Below are 16866 nucleotides of genomic sequence, written 5' to 3'. Positions count from 1 at the left end.
TGACCTAATAAAGCTCTAAACAGCCAGTATCGAGGCAGGAGAAAGGATAGGTGGGGCTGGCAGGCAGAGAATAAGTAGGAGGAGAAATCTGGGAGGAGAAGGAGCAGCAGCAAGAGAACAAGGACAGGAGGGTGTCAGGGTCCAGCCAGCCAGCTGCCCAGCCAGCCACGGAGTAAGACTGAAAGTAGGCTATGCAGAGGCAGTAGGTAGGTGGGATAATTTAAGTTAAGAAAAGCCAAGCTGAGGCTGGGTGCTAATAGTGATAAGCCTCTGTGTGATTTATTTGGGAGCTGGGTGGTGGGCCCCCAAAAGAGCCAAAAGAATGAAACATCTCACAACCAGGAAGCCCCTGACCGTGGGCAGAAGATCAAAGTTGAAGGCAGGCCATGGAAACCCAAAGTGTCTGTCATCGAGCCCTGCCACTTCCTTGGCGAACAGTAAGTCAGAACCAACATGACCACCCAAGGGAGAGCAGGGATGAACACCACACTTAGGGTCAAAGGGCTCTCAGGCAGGTCCAGTCAGGGGCAAGCATGACACTGCACAACATGGCAGTCAGACACAGTGGTAGGAGACTGTCAACCGTGCACATCTTACTCCATCCGAGAGGTGAGCCTTCTTCGCTGTTGTCATGGAAACCTGATCCTGCCACCTTGTGGCTCCTCCCATAGGCTGCTCATCAATTATCCTATAGCCTGCTGTTAACGAACATGGTCTTTATCAATGCCTTGAACACTTAACTAAGCACAGTACAAAAGGTGAGTGCATACATATGTGCCATTGGGTCACAACACTGAACATGGAACTGTTAGTCTGTGTGTGGAGGGTGGGGTGTGTGTGTGTGTGTGTGTGTGTGTGTGTGCGCGCGCGTGTGTGATTCTAGAACTTGGGAGACAGAGGCAAAAAGATGCCTCTCAGTTCCAAGTCAGCTTATGCCACATGATATCTTGTCTCAGAAGGAGAAAAACGAAGGGAATACTCGCTATGATTTAATTTAATGCATCAAAAGTTCACCATTACCACACAGCCACGTTCCAGTATTTGTGACCACCAGCGTCACATGTTTTATTCGTCTTGCACTTCCTTGAACCCCAGCCCGCATGTTGCTGCCACAGTGCATCTTTCTGTGCATTGATCATTCCCTGGTCCCCTTGACCACATGCAGCTGCAGAGAAGCTTAGGAGTCACATAGGGCAGGCCTTGGACTCCTGTCTTGGGTTTATGTAAACTAAGAGACCTGGAGGGATCCCAAACCATGTGGCATCAGAGTGTATTAGACTGGTTCTATTCTGTCCACTGTTGAGTACTCAGAGCTTGGGCCCATTTGGAGCGTGTAGTATGTGTTCAATAAATGCACTTGTTGAACCATGCACACACACACACACACACAAACACACACATTCACATTCCTGTCCCTGTCCCTCAGAATTCACACACAACTCATAGCATCTACTATGGTTTATTGATCAGAAATTGGACAGAACCCTCCAACAGAACTGTCCAACAGACAGAAGTCAAGCTTGAGTTCTCCCCTCCCTTCTGAATCTCTTGTCCCCCAGAGAGCACAGTCAGAGGATGAGGAAGATGAAGCAGGCTGTGAGGAAGGCTGTCTGTGATGCAGGATGGAGGTGTGGGCAGGCAGGGCTCAGGAGCCTGGATCTGACCCCAGGTTGGACACTGTCACTGGGGCCTGTGGGCAGCATCCTGCCCTTTCTGGTCAAGGCCTGCTCAGAGGAGCACATCCCCTGACTCCGGAGCCTCCTGGGCAGGTGCTGCTGTGCTCACAGGAGGACACAAGTCCAGTTCTCATCCACCTGGGGATGGAGGGAATGCAGGACACATCAGGCCTACACTGCAGTCGTCCCCGCACTAAGGCAAGAGGATGGCAAGCTCCAGGCTAGCCTGTGCTATGCAACTGAAGCTCACACCAAAACAAAAACAAAGAAAATAAAACTCACCTCCAGATATGGAAAATCAACCTCCACCTGACAAAGAAAACACATAATCATGCCAGGAGCCCGAATTTCTACTGGGGAGAGGATGTGAATGAGCTCTGGGGGTGGGCACCATGATGACAGCACAGCCCCTCAGAAGGACAGCACATCCCCATGTTGGGAAGATGATGTCAAGAGTTTTTTTGGGGGGTGCTTAGCAGGTTGAAGGTGTATGTAGCCCCATCTGAGATTCCCTCATCCAGTAACAAATCTGCCAAATGGGACACAGGGCCTAGCAAACTATCTGCCGGTGACAGACCTAAAAGCCACAGCAGCCACAGCTGCCTCCCTCCTGGGTCCCCTCTCCATCCTTTCCAGACCTTCCAAGGTTTGCTCCCTCTTCCCTGCACCCAACTAAGCCCCACCCTGAGTCCACACATGGCATCATCTGTTCCCTAACACCAGAAAGACTCCTGCCCAATGAGAGGAAAGGTCCAAGTGCAGGTCCCTCTGTGTCTCCTTGGCTGTGATACATCTTCCCTGAGTCCTGTTGGCCATGTAACGATGAAACAGGACAGATGAGAGGCTTACTGGATCTGAGCGCTGGCTTCAGAGTCCATGGGATTCCCAGCCCAACTCCTTAGCTGATCATCCTGAGCCAGTGGTTTCAGCTCTCTCATACTATTCTCTCTCTCTCTCTCTCTCTCTGTGTGTGTGTGTGTGTGTGTGTGTGTGTGTGTGCAAGCGCGCGCGCGCGCGCGTGCGTGTGAAATCAACAGATAACAATATACTCCTTTAGTTCTGTCCACCTTGGTATTTTGAGTCATTCTACCCTGAACCTCACCAACTAGGCTATGTTCCCTCACCAGAGAGCCCATTGCAACTTCCCAAAATTGGGATGTCAAGTGCACGTCTCCTTGTCTGGCTTATTTACATGGTTCTGGAGATGATATCAGGCTCTTTATCCTTACTTTTGTGGCAAGAGTTTCATTGACTGAGCCATATCCTCAGTCTGAGCCTCTTGTCTCATCAGAAAGAGATAGATGTTATTAAGTTCACCTTGTAGAGCCATGATGAGGGTTCAGGGAATTACTGTATGATAAGAACACAGGGCAGCATGTATGTGGATCCAGTGAATTACTGTATGACAAAGAACACAGGACAGCATGTATACAGATCCAGTGAGTACTGTCTGATAAAGAACACAGGATGAACATGTATGAATATCCAGTGAGAACTGTCTGATAAAGAACACAGGATGAACATGTATGAAGATTCAGTAAACTACTGTCTGATAAAGAACACAGGATGAACATGTATGAAGATTCAGTGAACTACTGTCTGATAAAGAACCCAGGACAGAGCCTGAGCACAAAGCAGACACTCAGGGCAGAGGCTGTCATTCCTTAGGATGCTGAGTGACAGGGACTCTGCAGAGGCGATGTGACAGTCTGAGGTCACGATGACTGTAAAGCCAGCAGTGTGGCATGACAAACTATAAGCCTGGCACCTGTGTGGCAGGACAAACTATAAGCCTGGCACCTGTGTGGCAGGACAAACTATAAGCCTGGCACCTTTGGAAAGACCACATTTTTGTTTGACTATTCTTGAAATAGATCAAGTGGTCAAAGCTGTGTGCAAGGGGGCAGGATGATGACAAGTTCTCACCGGCACATCCCAGGAGCGCACTGGGAAACCATCCCAGGATTTAAAGCATGGGTACCGAAGCCAGGCCACAGCCTCTCCTGCTAACCGCCCCCAGCCATCTGGTCTCCCACCAGCCACGTTCCCTGTTGGGTCAGCCGGGTCCAGGATCACAGGCCTGCAGAGCAACATTCAGAGAGGGAAGTGGCCAGATGGCCAGTGCCCCAGGTGCCACTGCACAGGGACAGTGGAAGAGCCCAGCAGAGCACCCCTGTCCCAGATTTGTCCAGAGTCCCTGCGCCTCAGCATAGAGCAGGCCTGGAGGCATCTTTGCCCATGACCTGGAAGGCCTGGGGTCCAATCCTCTAGCCTTTAGTTGCTGTGTGTCCTGGGGCAGGTCCCTCAGCCTGTCTGATCTGTGAGATGGGAAGTCTCAAAAGATGGGGTGTGAAGGCTGAAGATAACACAAGATTAAGGCAGGTCCTTGTTTACATGCATTGTTTACAGTTAGTCTAGCATTGCTCCAGTCCTCACAGCCCTTATGATACTGTTACAGCTGGAGATCTCAGTTCCTGCTCCCTGAATCCCCTCCCTGTGCAGTTTGGGTCTGGACAAGGTCAGAGCCTTGGTCTCCTCATCTGCAGACAGCAGGGCCCACCCCTGCCTCCCAGGGCTGCAGGTCCTCCTGTCAGTCAGGTGACAGCAGGACAGTGCCCAGCACAGTGCCAGGACAGGCGATGCCCCAGCTCCCCGCCTCCCCGCTTCCCCACCGCTGCAGATGGTCCTCCCTGTGGGAGCTGAGCCCCGAGGGGACAGGCTACCTGTCTTTTCTAAGCTGTTTGTGCAGGTAGCTGGAGACCCTCTGGTCTCCAAAGTCATAATACGTTGTCCAGTAGACTCGAAGCTGCCTGTACTTGGTGACCAGTTCCAAGACTGCCCGGAAGCCCTCGGCTGTGTTGAACTCTGGGAATCCGCTCCCGCGTTCCCAGGCGTAGACTGTGAGCAGCTCCAGGGCATACTGTGGGGGCAGTGACTTCCCCAGCTTCTCCTTACACTGAGAAGAGAAAGGCAAAGAGAAAAACGGGGCGTCAGCTGTTGTGGGGGGGCCACTTCTCACAGGGTCAGTACAGCTGCCACCTGATGTCATTGCAGGTTTACTGGCACACAGCCACGCCTTTCATGTACAGTCAGTCTATGGATGCTCCTGTGCTATAGGCAAGGGCTGAGTGGTTGAGATGGAGACTGTGTGGTCCACTAAGACTGAGCATTCCCAGCCGGCTCAGGAGGATTCGGGACACTTGAGGGACAGCCAGGGAGTGGGGGTGGGGGCGGAGAGCAATGATGCTCACTACTGAAGGTTTATCACAGGCTCTGACATGACTGGGGAGGGGCCAGGGAGATGGCCCAGTGGGTAAAGTGGCCCTAGGCAACCCAGGGAGTTCAGGTCCCCAACATGAACAGGAATGTCAGGCCCGTGAGGAAGCTGACTCGTAATCCCAGCCGAAGTGTATGGAAATGGGGATCCCCTGAGTTATATGATGGTCCAGAGCTGCTGATTTAGCACCCTGTATGTTCAAGTGAGAAACCCTGCCTGGATATAAAATATGGAGATTGACGGAGGACCTGGCATTGCTCTCCGGTCTCCATAAGTTTGTGCACATGCTTGCACATACATGCACACACCATCATGTGCTCCCATGAACAGGCATACACATACCCAAAGCACATATACCTCACACAAATATAAAAGCTCTAAGAATATTGCCAGATGGATGCTTAAAGAAACCACAGCTTGAAACATCGAGAAAATGAAAGTAATAATAATTAGCAGTGAATGTTTAAAAAGAAAATAAAACTAGAAATCCATAGATAAAGTTGGGTGTGATAGTGAACACCTTTCACTCTAGCATTAGGAAACAGATGTAGGCAGATCTGTGAGCTCAAGGCAAGCCCTGGTCTATGTAGTAAGTTACAGGACATCAAAAGCTACATAGTGAGACCCTGTCTCAAAATAACAGAAGAAAGATAGAGAAATCCAGGGATCAGAAGGACACTTGAACGATGAATTAGATGCAGCTGAAGAGGGAGTTTGTTGACTAGAAGCTGGACTAGAAGAAATCATTCTTAACCAGCATGGAAATTCTCCTTCCTCCCGGTTCCTCTCTCCCCATCCTTCTCCCTCCTACTTCCCCTTCACCTCTCCATTCTCTCTCTTTCCCTTCCCACCACTCCTTCCCTTCCCCCTTGCTTGTCACTTTCCTTCTCCTCATCACCCCTCCATTCTCTAGCCTCTGTATAGTCAGGGCTCATGGTGGCTGGGCCAGACGCCATACCAGTTGGTACCAGTACTTGACCAGGCGGATGAGACTCTTCAGCTTGGTTGGACGGTTCCTCAGGAAGTTTCTCTGGAGCTCAGTGAAGCAGGCAGAGAACTCTCCTTCTTTCCCCAGAAACGTGCATTCCCTGATGAGGTCAGCATAGTTTTGGGGGTCAGGCTTGCTGTAGTTGAGTTGACCTGTCAAGGAGGCTTTATTCAGTTAACACCCAGGGGTTATTGGGTCTATCTGGGCTGACAAGCTCACAGGCTATGGGGTTCAGTGACCAGAACAGAGTTTTTAACCACAGCAAGCATCACTCCCCATACATCCATGTGTCCCACCACACCTCAGGACTGCATGCTCCATGTGGGCCTGGAAAGTCCCTGCCCCCAGGTGGTCCTAGTACAGCGTCTTCTTCACAGGCCTGGAGACAGTAGTGGGGAGAAATGGCTCACTGCGGTCACACACAAGAGGATGCACGGTCATCTAATAATGGCCAATCATGCTCTGGTGTCCAGTGTCTTCTGCATGGGGCTTGTCATGTGTGTACACACCTACTTGTGTCAGATTTACTGTGGAACAGTCTGCTATGTTAGTACATCATGCATCGTGTGCTTACAGAGCCTCTGTCTTATGTTTGTATGGTGTATGTTTTGTTTGTGTATATTTGAGAAGTACACATGTATGTTAAGAGGACAGAGGAGGGCATAAGTTTGTCACCTTATCCCATGGCAGGGTCTCTCTGTGAATGTGGATTTTGGCTGGCATCCAGCAGGCCACAGAGATTCTCCTGTCTCTGGCCATGTAGGGCCTAGGTGACAGGTCCATGTGTGGTCCTCTCTGTTTAGGTGGATGTTGGGGATTTGAACTCAGTTCTTCCTGCTTGTGCAGCAATTGCCCTTATCCCCAAGCTGCCTCCCCAGCCACTGTGTGTTTCCTCTGGATGACTTTCTGTAGTGCACAACTTAGTATCGTGAGGCTTGCTTTGTCTATTCCCAGCAGGGTGTGTGTGTGTGTTTGTGTGTGTATGTGTGTGCACGCTTATGTGGGTGTAGGCAGAAGGCTATGAAACAAATGTGGTTGAGTGGTTATGTGTGGGTGCCTGTGCACATCTGAGTAGATTAGGCAGGCAGCAGGCTGTGCGTTAGCTGTGTACATGTATGCGGCCATAGTTGCAGCAGGCTATACCATCAGGGTTTGATGCTGACACAGGACAAAGTCACCCACTGATGGAATTGGTGACACACTCAGTCACTCAGTGACCCAGGAGAGTCTTGTGTGTGTCTTTTCAATTTCAGGGCCCAGCACACAGTAGGGCTCATCAGCTATGTCACCTTGGGTAAGGTTGTGGCTGGGGTCCCCTCTCGGGCTGTCCCCCACACTGCCATTTCCCAGGTAGTCCTTCTGTGGTGGCCCCACTTCCCCTCTGGAAAGCTGCTTGAAGCTGAGGAGTCCATGACAAGACAGCCACCCCAGCTCATTTCTGGGTCACCCCCTCTGGGCCCCTCCACTCTGCAGGGGTCTAAGCCTTCTTGCAGCTTCCCACAGCATGCTGCCTGCTCCTACTCCCAGGCTGGCCTCTTATTCCCTATTGTTTCCATGGTGGCCTGGTTGCTAAGTTAATAGTGCAGTTCTCTCATTGGCCAGCAGGGATGCTGTTTCTCCCAAATGTAAAATCCAAATATTCTCTAAGCTCCCAAGCCCCACTGTGCTCTCAGGGGTGTTCCTGATTGCCTTTGTGAAGTTGGGCAATTTGTAATTTCGGAATACACACACACACACACACACACACACACACACACACACACACACACACAGGCCTCACACAAATCTGAGGTTTTCTTCTCTTTTATAGAAGATACAACAGATGTTTATATAGCTACATCTCTGTCTCTCTTTTAGAGACACAGAATTTCCACACTCAGCCACAAGAGAGCTGCTTTCCCTGCAAGTATTCTGTAGGATTCCCCTGGGCTGGGGGAGATGGCTCCATTAAAGGGATTGACAGGCAAGTATAAGGACTCCACAGCAGATTCCCAGCACTCACATAAGAATCTGCAGGGGGCTCCACACCTGAAACCCCAGTGCTGGGGAGGTGCAGACAGGGGGATCCCTCAGGCTCACTGTCTGACCAGGTAGGTGGATCAGCCAGCTCCAGGGCAAAGGTCAACCTATCTCAACACAGATAAATGATGCTGTATTATAGGGAGAGGCAGAAGCCTGAATAAAGTCCTGAATATGTTTTACAGTCAGCCCTCTCCTTCAGACACCTCCTACATGGCTGGGCAATGCACCCCTGTGCTGTACCTAACACACATGCTGAGGCTCCAGGTTGCCCGAGGTTGGGTGTACATCTCCATCAGAGTACACACTACACCTGACCCCAGCTGCTCACTGCAGCAGCCATGAAGGTGGGCCAGCAATTCTAGGTCAGCCTTAACAAAAGCAGGCTCCTAAGTAACCGACATCCAAGACTCTGGTCTTCACCCACACCTGCAAACATGTGCATAGATCTGCACACATGTGAATACCCCCCACCACACACACACTAAAAGAAATGGCAGAGAGGATGAAGGCACATGAGAGGGTGAGCTGAGGTTCTAACCTGCTTACCCAGGACATCATAGGCCGGCAGCACATCAAACTCTACCTCCTGCCGGAGTTGAGGAGAGCTCAGTTTGAAGCTGAGTGCCCGGGGGTTGGACCACCATGAACTCTGAACCTCAAACTTCACCCATATGTCTCTCTCTCTCTGAAAGTTGTACAGCTGTTTCTTAATTTCCTGGATGAACTCTCCCCGTCTCTGTAACTGATCCTCAAAACTGTGGAGATTGTTAAGGAACACCACCAGGTCGGCATCCGACCTGCCCCGGAGGGCTGTGCCTTTGCCGGAGGAGCCGCCCTGAAAAACAAGAATGAGAATGACAGGCAACAGGCAAAGCCACGCCCAGCAGTCCAGACCCTCAATGGCCGAGGGGGCCACCAGCCAGGGAGATTGATGGATAGAGGAAGCTGGCACATGGGCAGTGGAATACTAGTCAGCCCTGAAAAGTGAAGTCAGGATCTATGTAGGAAAATAGATGGTTCTGGATCTCCTCCTGGTACAGTAGGTAAGCCAAACTCAGAATGATAAATATCAGCATCTAGATTTAAATGTGGCTGAGAGATAGAGTCTGTCTGTCTGTCTGTCTGTGATAGAACAGTAACTATGTGGGGGAGGCAGAGGAGGGACTTAAAGGAAGTGAGGATTAAGGAAGGGTTGTGGGGGGGAGACAAAACAGCCATGTTCTCTGATGTGGGATCTGGCTCTATCTGCACACATGTGACATGTCATCAGAGAGACTCTCTGGGGAGGTCAGTGTTAGGGTAAAGGATGGGATGGTAGTGTGTGAGAGTAGACTGAGTAAATTAACACAGACCTTTGAAAGGATTGTCATGATCCCGTTGTTAACAGACTCTCAAAGGAATACACTAATAGTGCACCACATGTCTTCATGAAGACAGCCTGGGACAGAATTGAAAAGTCACAGAAGAAAAGCTTAGATCAAGAGAGGTGAATTCACAAAGAACATGTTTGAGAAAATAATGATACTGAGAGGCGCCTCCCTAAATAAAATGCTGAGCACACTCACTAACACACTTGCACACCTCACAGAGCAGAACTGACATTACAAAATGACATTTCAGTAGCCATCACAGTGACTGGGTTAGGTACCGTTGTCCAGAAGTGTCATTTGACAGATGGGGACATGGGCAATGAGGCTGCATCAGTCCAGCCATGCAGCAGGTGGGGTCTCTGCTCTGTTCTCTACCCTGTGTCTCAGCTGGGGTGAGCATGAGAACACTGGGCCACAGAGAAGGCAGGCAACTCACTCCCTTCTCAGGGCCGCAGCCTGGATCCTCAGGGTCCTCTCCCTCCCCTCCCCGGTCAGCTCAGGCTGAGGGGCCTCACCTTCACCACCTTGGAGACCCTCACAGGGTGGGCGGCACCTTGGAAGCATCTCTCCTTCAGGAAATCACATATTGTGTTGATGGCTGCTCTGACATCAGTTCGGAAGTTGGTGTTGGGAAGGAGGTGATCCTCTATGAACTTGTCCAGGTCCCTGGCCGGGGTCCTGCTGAGTTCCTGCTCCATCCTCAGACTACCTATGTCTTTTGACTAAAGCAAGGTCTAGAGAGCCAGCTGCACCTTATATCCACAGCTAGTTTCTCTTTCCCAGAAAGGGTGGGGCTATGCAAATTATGCACTCACCTCTGAGGGTTATGCCTTCTGGGCTTGCTGACACTGGCGTTTCAGCAGGGCCTTTCTTTTGCATTCTCAAACCCTCATCCTGCAGGAAGCATTTTAAACATACTGGGCTTTTTTTTTTTTTTTTCTTCTTGATCTTTTATTGTTACTGAAAGACAAATAGTTTTATAGTCTCCTAGATGTCTAACAGCAATATACACACATCTCTAAAACATAAAGAGCAAGTGAGAAACAGCCTAAAGATGTCTGGCACACAGTTTCAACACTGCTATGGTGGTTGTGTGGCAGGGACGGTAGGTTCAGACTGGGCCATTATAATGAGCTGCCTGCCCAGGCCATGGCGAGCTTGAAGTCAGCCTTTGGGTCTCACTGGTCCCTGTGCTCTGAGATGCAGGCCCATGTGCCTATCATCCAAAGCACTGCCCACGACAGTTTCACTGCCCTCCAACCACCACCCCATCTGTCCATCACAAAGGATGAATGAAGGCTTCTTATCTTTCTTTAATGTGGGATGTCACTGTGTTGCCAGGATGGACACGAACTTGGGAACCTGCAGCTTTGTCCTCCCGACTACTGAGGTTACAGGCATCTGTCATTCTGTCCAGCTGTAACTGCCAGCATTACCAGGCAGTTGCCACTCTCCAGAAATGCAGAGTGTTGACTTATGCCCAGGATGGATCACCATGAGGGAGGAGCCTGTCTCCATGGCAACTTTTCCCTGCCCAGCAGGAGTGGATGTTCATCAGGGCAGGTGGTCCACACTTGTGATCCCAGTCCTAGGAGGCTGACACAGAAGATGAAGAGTTTGAGGCCAGACTGGCCTACATGAGGAGACCTTGTCTCTAAAAACAAGTATTCATGCACTTGCATACACACACACTCTCAGACATACACACACACACACACACACTCACACTCACTCAGACACAGACACACACACATACATACACACACACACTGACTCACTCTCTCAGACACACACACACACACACACACACACACACACACCTTGAATCACTCTTGGAATCACTGCAGAGAGTAAAGAATGTAAGACTGAAGAAATAACTGGAGCATCGGCTCTGCCCGTGGTTATTGTCACAAGGTGAATTGAAGGGGTTTCATCTTTGAAGCAGGAGTCTGTGGCTGTGTCATTCCTATCAAATTCCTAGCAAAAAGTACAGTCCTCATAGTCTGGTTGGTAACAGAGGCCCCTTGGTGACCTTGACTGTGATAGTCAAAGGTGTGGCCTTGTAGGAGGAAGTGTGTCACTGTGGAGGTGACCTTTGAGGTCTCATATGCTCACCATACTGCTCAGAGTTCCAGTTCATTTTTTTTGTCACTTACTGAAGAACACGTGGCCAGCACCATGTCCACCCTCGTGCCGCCATGCCCCCACCATGATAATGGACTGTACCTCTGCAATGTAAACAAGCCACCCCAATTAAATGTTTGCCATTATAAGAGTTACACGGTCATGGTGTCTGTTCACAGCAATAGAAAGCCACACTAAGACCCTGACCACTCCTGAGGGAACTGTGATGCTGAGGACCCCTCACATAGGTACTAGCATGGGACGACAAGAGTCCAGCGGAGGGTCCTGAGCAGATCTGGGTGAGGGTTGAGCTAATTATATTTTAAAATATTCAATTACATTTATTTCGTGTGTCTGAACATGTGTGGTCTAACACCTTGTAGGCGTCTGCTCTCTCTCCTTCCACCATGTGGGTCCCAGGGATCAGATTCAGGTCAGGTTTGACAACCAACACCTGGACCCACTGAGCCATCTCACTGACCCTTTTTGTTGTTGAACAGGGTCTCATAGTCACATAAGCCAGACAAGCCTTCAACTCACAGCAATCCTCCTGCCCCAGCCCCTCTGTGCTTGGATTATATAAATTGTGCCAATATGCCCAGCTAATCCATACCCCAAGCTTCTGTGTGTCTTAAAGAGATCTGAAGTGTCATTCATTCCAATGAGGCCAATGCCCATGATCACACTGACTGAGTCAGTGAGTGCCCAGATCACAGGGTTTAACCCTCTTGGCCACATGTCTAGCTACTGCTGAGGAGACCCTGCTATTTGTCATGATTCCCTTGGAAGGAATTGACCGGCTCTACAGGAAGTGACTTGTGCCTCTTGGAGGGCAAAACACTGAAATTAAGAACCCTCCTGGCCATATTGTAAACTGTTTTTGAAATTTTTGTAATATACATTCAATGTGTTTTTTATCAAATTAACTCTCCCCTTCCGCACACACAACTCACTGTCTCCCCCAACTCCCTCCCCAACTTCATGCCACTTTAGTGAGTAATCTACTTAATCTAGTTAGTGCTTCTCATATTCGCAGAGGTGTGAGAACATCATTGGAATGTGGGCAACCTGCCATTGATCACATCCCTGAGGAAAATTAACCCAAGCTGGCTGGGTTTATGCCAATTTGACACAAGCTAGAGCCATCTGAGAGGCGGGAATTCAATTGAGGAAATGCCTCTGTGATAGTGGACTGTAGGCCAGCCAGTGAGCAGCATCCTCCATGGCCTCTGCATCAGCTCCTGCCTCCAGGTCGCTGCCCTGTCTGAGTTCCTGCCCTGACTGCCTTTGTTGTTGAACAGAGACAGGGAACTGTGAGTGAAACAAACTCTCTCCTCCCCAACTTGCTTCGGTCAGCGTGTTTCATCCCAGAGATAGAATCCCCAGCACATGTCTGTTCACTATCAGCCACCAACTAACTGTCAGCAGCTGCTCAGCTAGGGCAGATGGTTAGTGAGTGTCTCTCCCATCCAGGCTCGAGCATGGACTGGCTTGACCTTGCTCAGGTGACCGGGGCTGCTGTGAGTGTCCAGACGATGCTGCTTCGCCCCAGTCTTCTCCCACCTCCCAATCTTTCCATCCCCTCTTCCTCTATGTCCCAGAGCCCTGGGGGGGAGGGGCTGTAACCCAGACGTCCACTTGTGACTGAGCACTGCACAGACACTGCAGTTCTCTGCCTCAGTTGTGACTCTGCACTCACCACCATCTCTGCACAGAGACCTCTCTGCTGCGGTCACAGAGCTGCACCAGTTCACCAGCATGGAGATACAGAGGGCAGCCTGATACCATGTCCATTGGTGGACATACTCCAGTAGGTTCATTCCTGGGGCCTGTGAGTTCCTTGCTGTGCGTTCCTGACCAGAGGTACAGTACCAGGTTCAAGTTTCCTCTTGGGGAGTGGGCCTCAAGTCTAGTCAGAATGTGGCCAGTGACCCCTATACCATCCATGCCACTATTGTTCCCAGGGGTGGGTCTTGCCAGCCCAGTCCTTACTGGGAGTGTTCACAGATGGTAAGACTGTTGACGACGTGAAGTGGCAGAAAAGAATTAACAGTGTTGTTCACCTGGAATGTCGTGGCTGGAAGATGACAAAGATATGACGCCGTGACAATAAATAGGCAAAGTAGGTTCCTTTCCAGGTGGAGCAGAGATGGACTCATTGACCGGGAAAGTGCCTGCTCTGTGTTCATAACTGAACCTGGTTTTGCTGGAAGAATGCATTCCTTCTGTCCTATTCCTTTTCAGTCGCTGTCTGGTTGGCATGATTGTGGGTGACACTCTCTGTTTATTTTTGGGTCAACATTCGCTGGAAATAAAGACATTTCTCCATAGCTTTAGCTTCTGTAGGTTTCTTGAGTTCAGCTTTGAAAGTGACACTGCTTACTGTAACCACAGGGACACATTCACCTTGTTCTGCAGGAGATTGCAACAGTCAAAGGTGACAAGGGCTTTTACAAGCAGGAAGTGAAAGTGTCCCACAAAAGCCATCATCCTGTGCCTCTTCTCTTCCCCTTCCCTTCCAAGGACTGGAAGAACACACAGGCTTTTTGGTTTTTTTGTTTGTTTGTTTTATTTTGTTTTGAAGCAGTTAGATTCTTGGACAGGGCCAGGCATTGTGGTGCACGCCTTTAACCCCAGCACTTGGGAGGCAGAGGCAGGTGGATCTCTGAGTTCAAGGCCAGCATGGTCTACAGACCAATTTCCAGGACAGCCAGGGCCATACAGAGAAAACTGTGTTTTATTTTTTAAAAAATTAGTGACTTTTATTTTAACCTCAACCTTTAATTCTTAAATTATTCCTGGCCCTCATCCTTAGTGAGCCTGCCTTTGTGTCAGGAACTCGAGGATTTACATTCCCTTTTACAGTAACATGTGTTTGGGTGTGTGTACAGCATGATGCTTTTGTACAATTTTGTGGGTTAGTTTAAACAACATGTGGGATGTGCCAAGGTGTCCCATCTATGAGACCCACTTCACTGTCCTGTCCTAGCTGTGAGACCTCCTTCACTGTCCTGTCCTAGCTGTGAAACCTCCTTCACTGTCCTGTCCTAGCTGTGAGACCTCCTTCACTGTCTACTCTGCCACCTTAAAGTCTTGGAGAATCTGCATTGAATTAAAATAGTTGTTTTCAGGACTGAGAGCTGGAGTCAGGCTGAGGCCTGGAGTCCTGTAAGGACCCCTTCAGGTTGGAAGCAGACAGAACTGGCTATAGGTACTTGTTTCCTTTTGGGGGGGAGAACATTAAAAATAACAATAAGGAGTGGCATCCAGGTGTCCCAGTACATGCTTGGAATCCCAGAATCTGAAAGGCAGAGGCCCAGGGATGAGGAGTTCAAGGCCAGCCTGAGCTACATATAAGCACTGTCTCCAAAGGGAGAGGGAGGATAGCCCACTCAGCTTGTTTTCTTTAAGAATGTCAATGTGAGCCTGGTAGCTGCAAGGTTCCAGAACACAGGGGAAGCAAAATGTGGTCTTCTGATGTGCTAAACATCAGGCTGGGAGGATGGCAGTCCAAGCCCTTCCTGTGAGCACATCTGTGGGTCATGGTTTCCTCATCTGTCTGAAAAATGAGTAGACTGTACAGAACTTCCACTCAGTTCTAGAATCCTGTGTGCAAGTACATGCATGCATGTATGTTTGGGTATGTGTCCATGCTTATGCATGCCAGTGTGGGGGGGGAGCAATGGCACATGTGATGAGATCTTATGAGGAGGCCAGAGTTTAACAGTGGGGGTTAAGCCCCAGGTGAGCACTCTGCCAAACTAGCCTCATGCCCACCCTGGTCTCTGGAAAGCTCTGAGCCCAGCAGAAGTCACTGCCCAGTCAGGTGGTGGCGGTGCACATCTTTAATCCCAGCACTGGGGAGGCAGAGACAGGTGGATCTCCATGAGTTAGAGACCAAATGCCCCCCCCACACACACACAAAACAACCTTACAGTTCTGCTTGCCCTCTATTTATATATTAATTTAGAACTCATTTGTGACATTCCACCAAGCACAAGACTCACAGGTGACATGTGCTGTGAGAAGTTAACTCTGATCTCAGGGTCACTTGATCCCAAGGACTTTTCAGCAAGGTCCCATTCTCTCCTGAAGGTATCTCTTTATTTTGTTGCTATGGAGATTCATATGCCTTCTTGAGGCCACACTCCCTAATGGCCTGAAGCCCTACCATGAGGCCTCACCCCCAGCCACCTCTCCCCCCCCCCCACTGCCTACCAGCTCCAACCAACCAGGGGCCGGGGACTGGACATTTGAGATGTAAGGGGTTCCAGGAGACACTGGGGTATGAACATGAGGGGATCACAACAGGCCAGTTCACAGGCAGAGTCCCGGGGGTTAGGGTCCAATCCTAGCTCTTGGCTGCTGAGGAAACAGAACCCAGACCTGTGAATTTTCAAACACCGGAGAAGAGGGTGGTGATCCTGAAGCTAGTGAGGATATAGGGGACCTTTTCTGGGACAGGAAGCCTTAACAGGAAGTTACCAGATGAACCCCACATGCTGATACACCCCAAGCCAAAGAGTATCCTGATGCTGACTTTTTCCAAAAAAAGAACTTTCCGTTTTTATTGATATCTGGCACAAGTGACCTCAACCACATGGGTGAGAACTGTGGACAGGCGTCTGGGGCCCTGAGCAAGGCTGGAGTAGGCTATGCCTGATGGTGTCCAGCCTAGGTGCTTCTTAAACGGTGGGAGGGCATTAGAAACCATTCACTAGCTCAGGATGCCCGGGCAGTACTTGTCAATCAGCCCCTGATAATAGGGTCGAAGGCTGTCCACATCTGGTAGCTCAGGGCTCTTGGTGTAGAGGTCAAACTTGCTCTCTGCCCTGTCTCTCATTGTTTCTTGTGTGTGTCATTATCTGTCTCTGTCTCTCTCTGTGTCTTGGCCAGCTATGATCACCATTTGAAGACACCAGGTTTCCAACATAGACGCCAAATATCAGACCAAATGACTATCTGTCCCATGCTTGTGCAGTCTTGGCAGGCACACACATGCAGAGCAGAACCATAGCTTCCTTGCCTTAGGCCTTCATCCCTCAATCCAGACTTGCCCTTCAATCTACCTTCAGCATCACTGTGGTACATCCCAGTTTGATGCCAACTTCAGTAGCTCCCATTTCTTCTCTAGGCCTATGTGCAGCCCAGGCTAAGGGCTTCATCAGCCCATCACCTCATAGAGCGACCTTGTGCCCCAGAAGAACAGGGAGCACAAAGTCAAGATGCCTAGGATGGGAAGTCCTGGGTTCAAATCCTAACTCTGAGAGTTGTGCTATGCGATGCTGAATGACTTACTCAACCTCTCTGTCCCTCAGCCATCCTGCCTTTACAACAGATGGAAGTGCTGTCACCTTGTGAGAATTTGCAGAGGACTGAGTTGATATTTATACGGAGGTCACCACCAGG

At 49.9% G+C, this 16866-nt stretch overlaps 1 protein-coding gene across 3 annotated transcripts; it reads right to left on the bottom strand.

The window, feature by feature from the left end:
• Positions 1 to 1443: 1443 nt before the first annotated feature.
• On the bottom strand, positions 1444 to 10045 carry LOC127216037 (2'-5'-oligoadenylate synthase 1A). Of its 3 annotated transcripts, XM_051176562.1 has the most exons (8): positions 9849 to 9911; positions 9316 to 9401; positions 8510 to 8798; positions 5912 to 6093; positions 4400 to 4632; positions 3603 to 3756; positions 1959 to 1985; positions 1444 to 1814 (listed from the first exon to the last, which is right to left on the bottom strand). In XM_051176562.1, the coding sequence occupies exons 2-8, from the start codon at positions 9331 to 9333 to the stop codon at positions 1782 to 1784; spliced, it is 936 nt and encodes a 311-aa protein (XP_051032519.1). In that variant the 5' UTR covers positions 9334 to 9401; positions 9849 to 9911; the 3' UTR covers positions 1444 to 1781. The 3 variants fall into 3 exon arrangements, with proteins under 3 accessions (XP_051032519.1, XP_051032517.1, XP_051032518.1); XM_051176560.1 differs by lacking the exon at positions 9316 to 9401 and having other exon boundaries at positions 9849 to 10045; XM_051176561.1 differs by lacking the exons at positions 1959 to 1985; positions 9316 to 9401 and having other exon boundaries at positions 9849 to 10045.
• Positions 10046 to 16866: the final 6821 nt, after the last annotated feature.

Source organism: Phodopus roborovskii, unplaced genomic scaffold (assembly GCF_943737965.1).
Source record: "Phodopus roborovskii unplaced genomic scaffold, PHOROB, whole genome shotgun sequence".
Lineage (NCBI taxonomy): Eukaryota > Metazoa > Chordata > Mammalia > Rodentia > Cricetidae > Phodopus > Phodopus roborovskii.
Note: the sequence above shows the minus strand (reverse complement) of the source record. Positions and strands in the feature narration are given on the sequence as shown.

Excerpts from the sequence above, each read along its gene's own strand:
- LOC127216037 (XM_051176560.1), bottom strand. The coding sequence starts at position 10,031 with ATGGAGCAGGAACTCAGCAGGACCCCGGCCAGGGACCTGGACAAGTTC. Across the intron at positions 6,094-8,509 it reads GCCGGCCTATGATGTCCTGG|GTCAACTCAACTACAGCAAG; the intron begins GTAAGCAGGTTA and ends CCTCCTTGACAG. Across the intron at positions 3,757-4,399 it reads AAACAGCTTAGAAAAGACAG|GCCTGTGATCCTGGACCCGG; the intron begins GTAGCCTGTCCC and ends GTTGCTCTGCAG.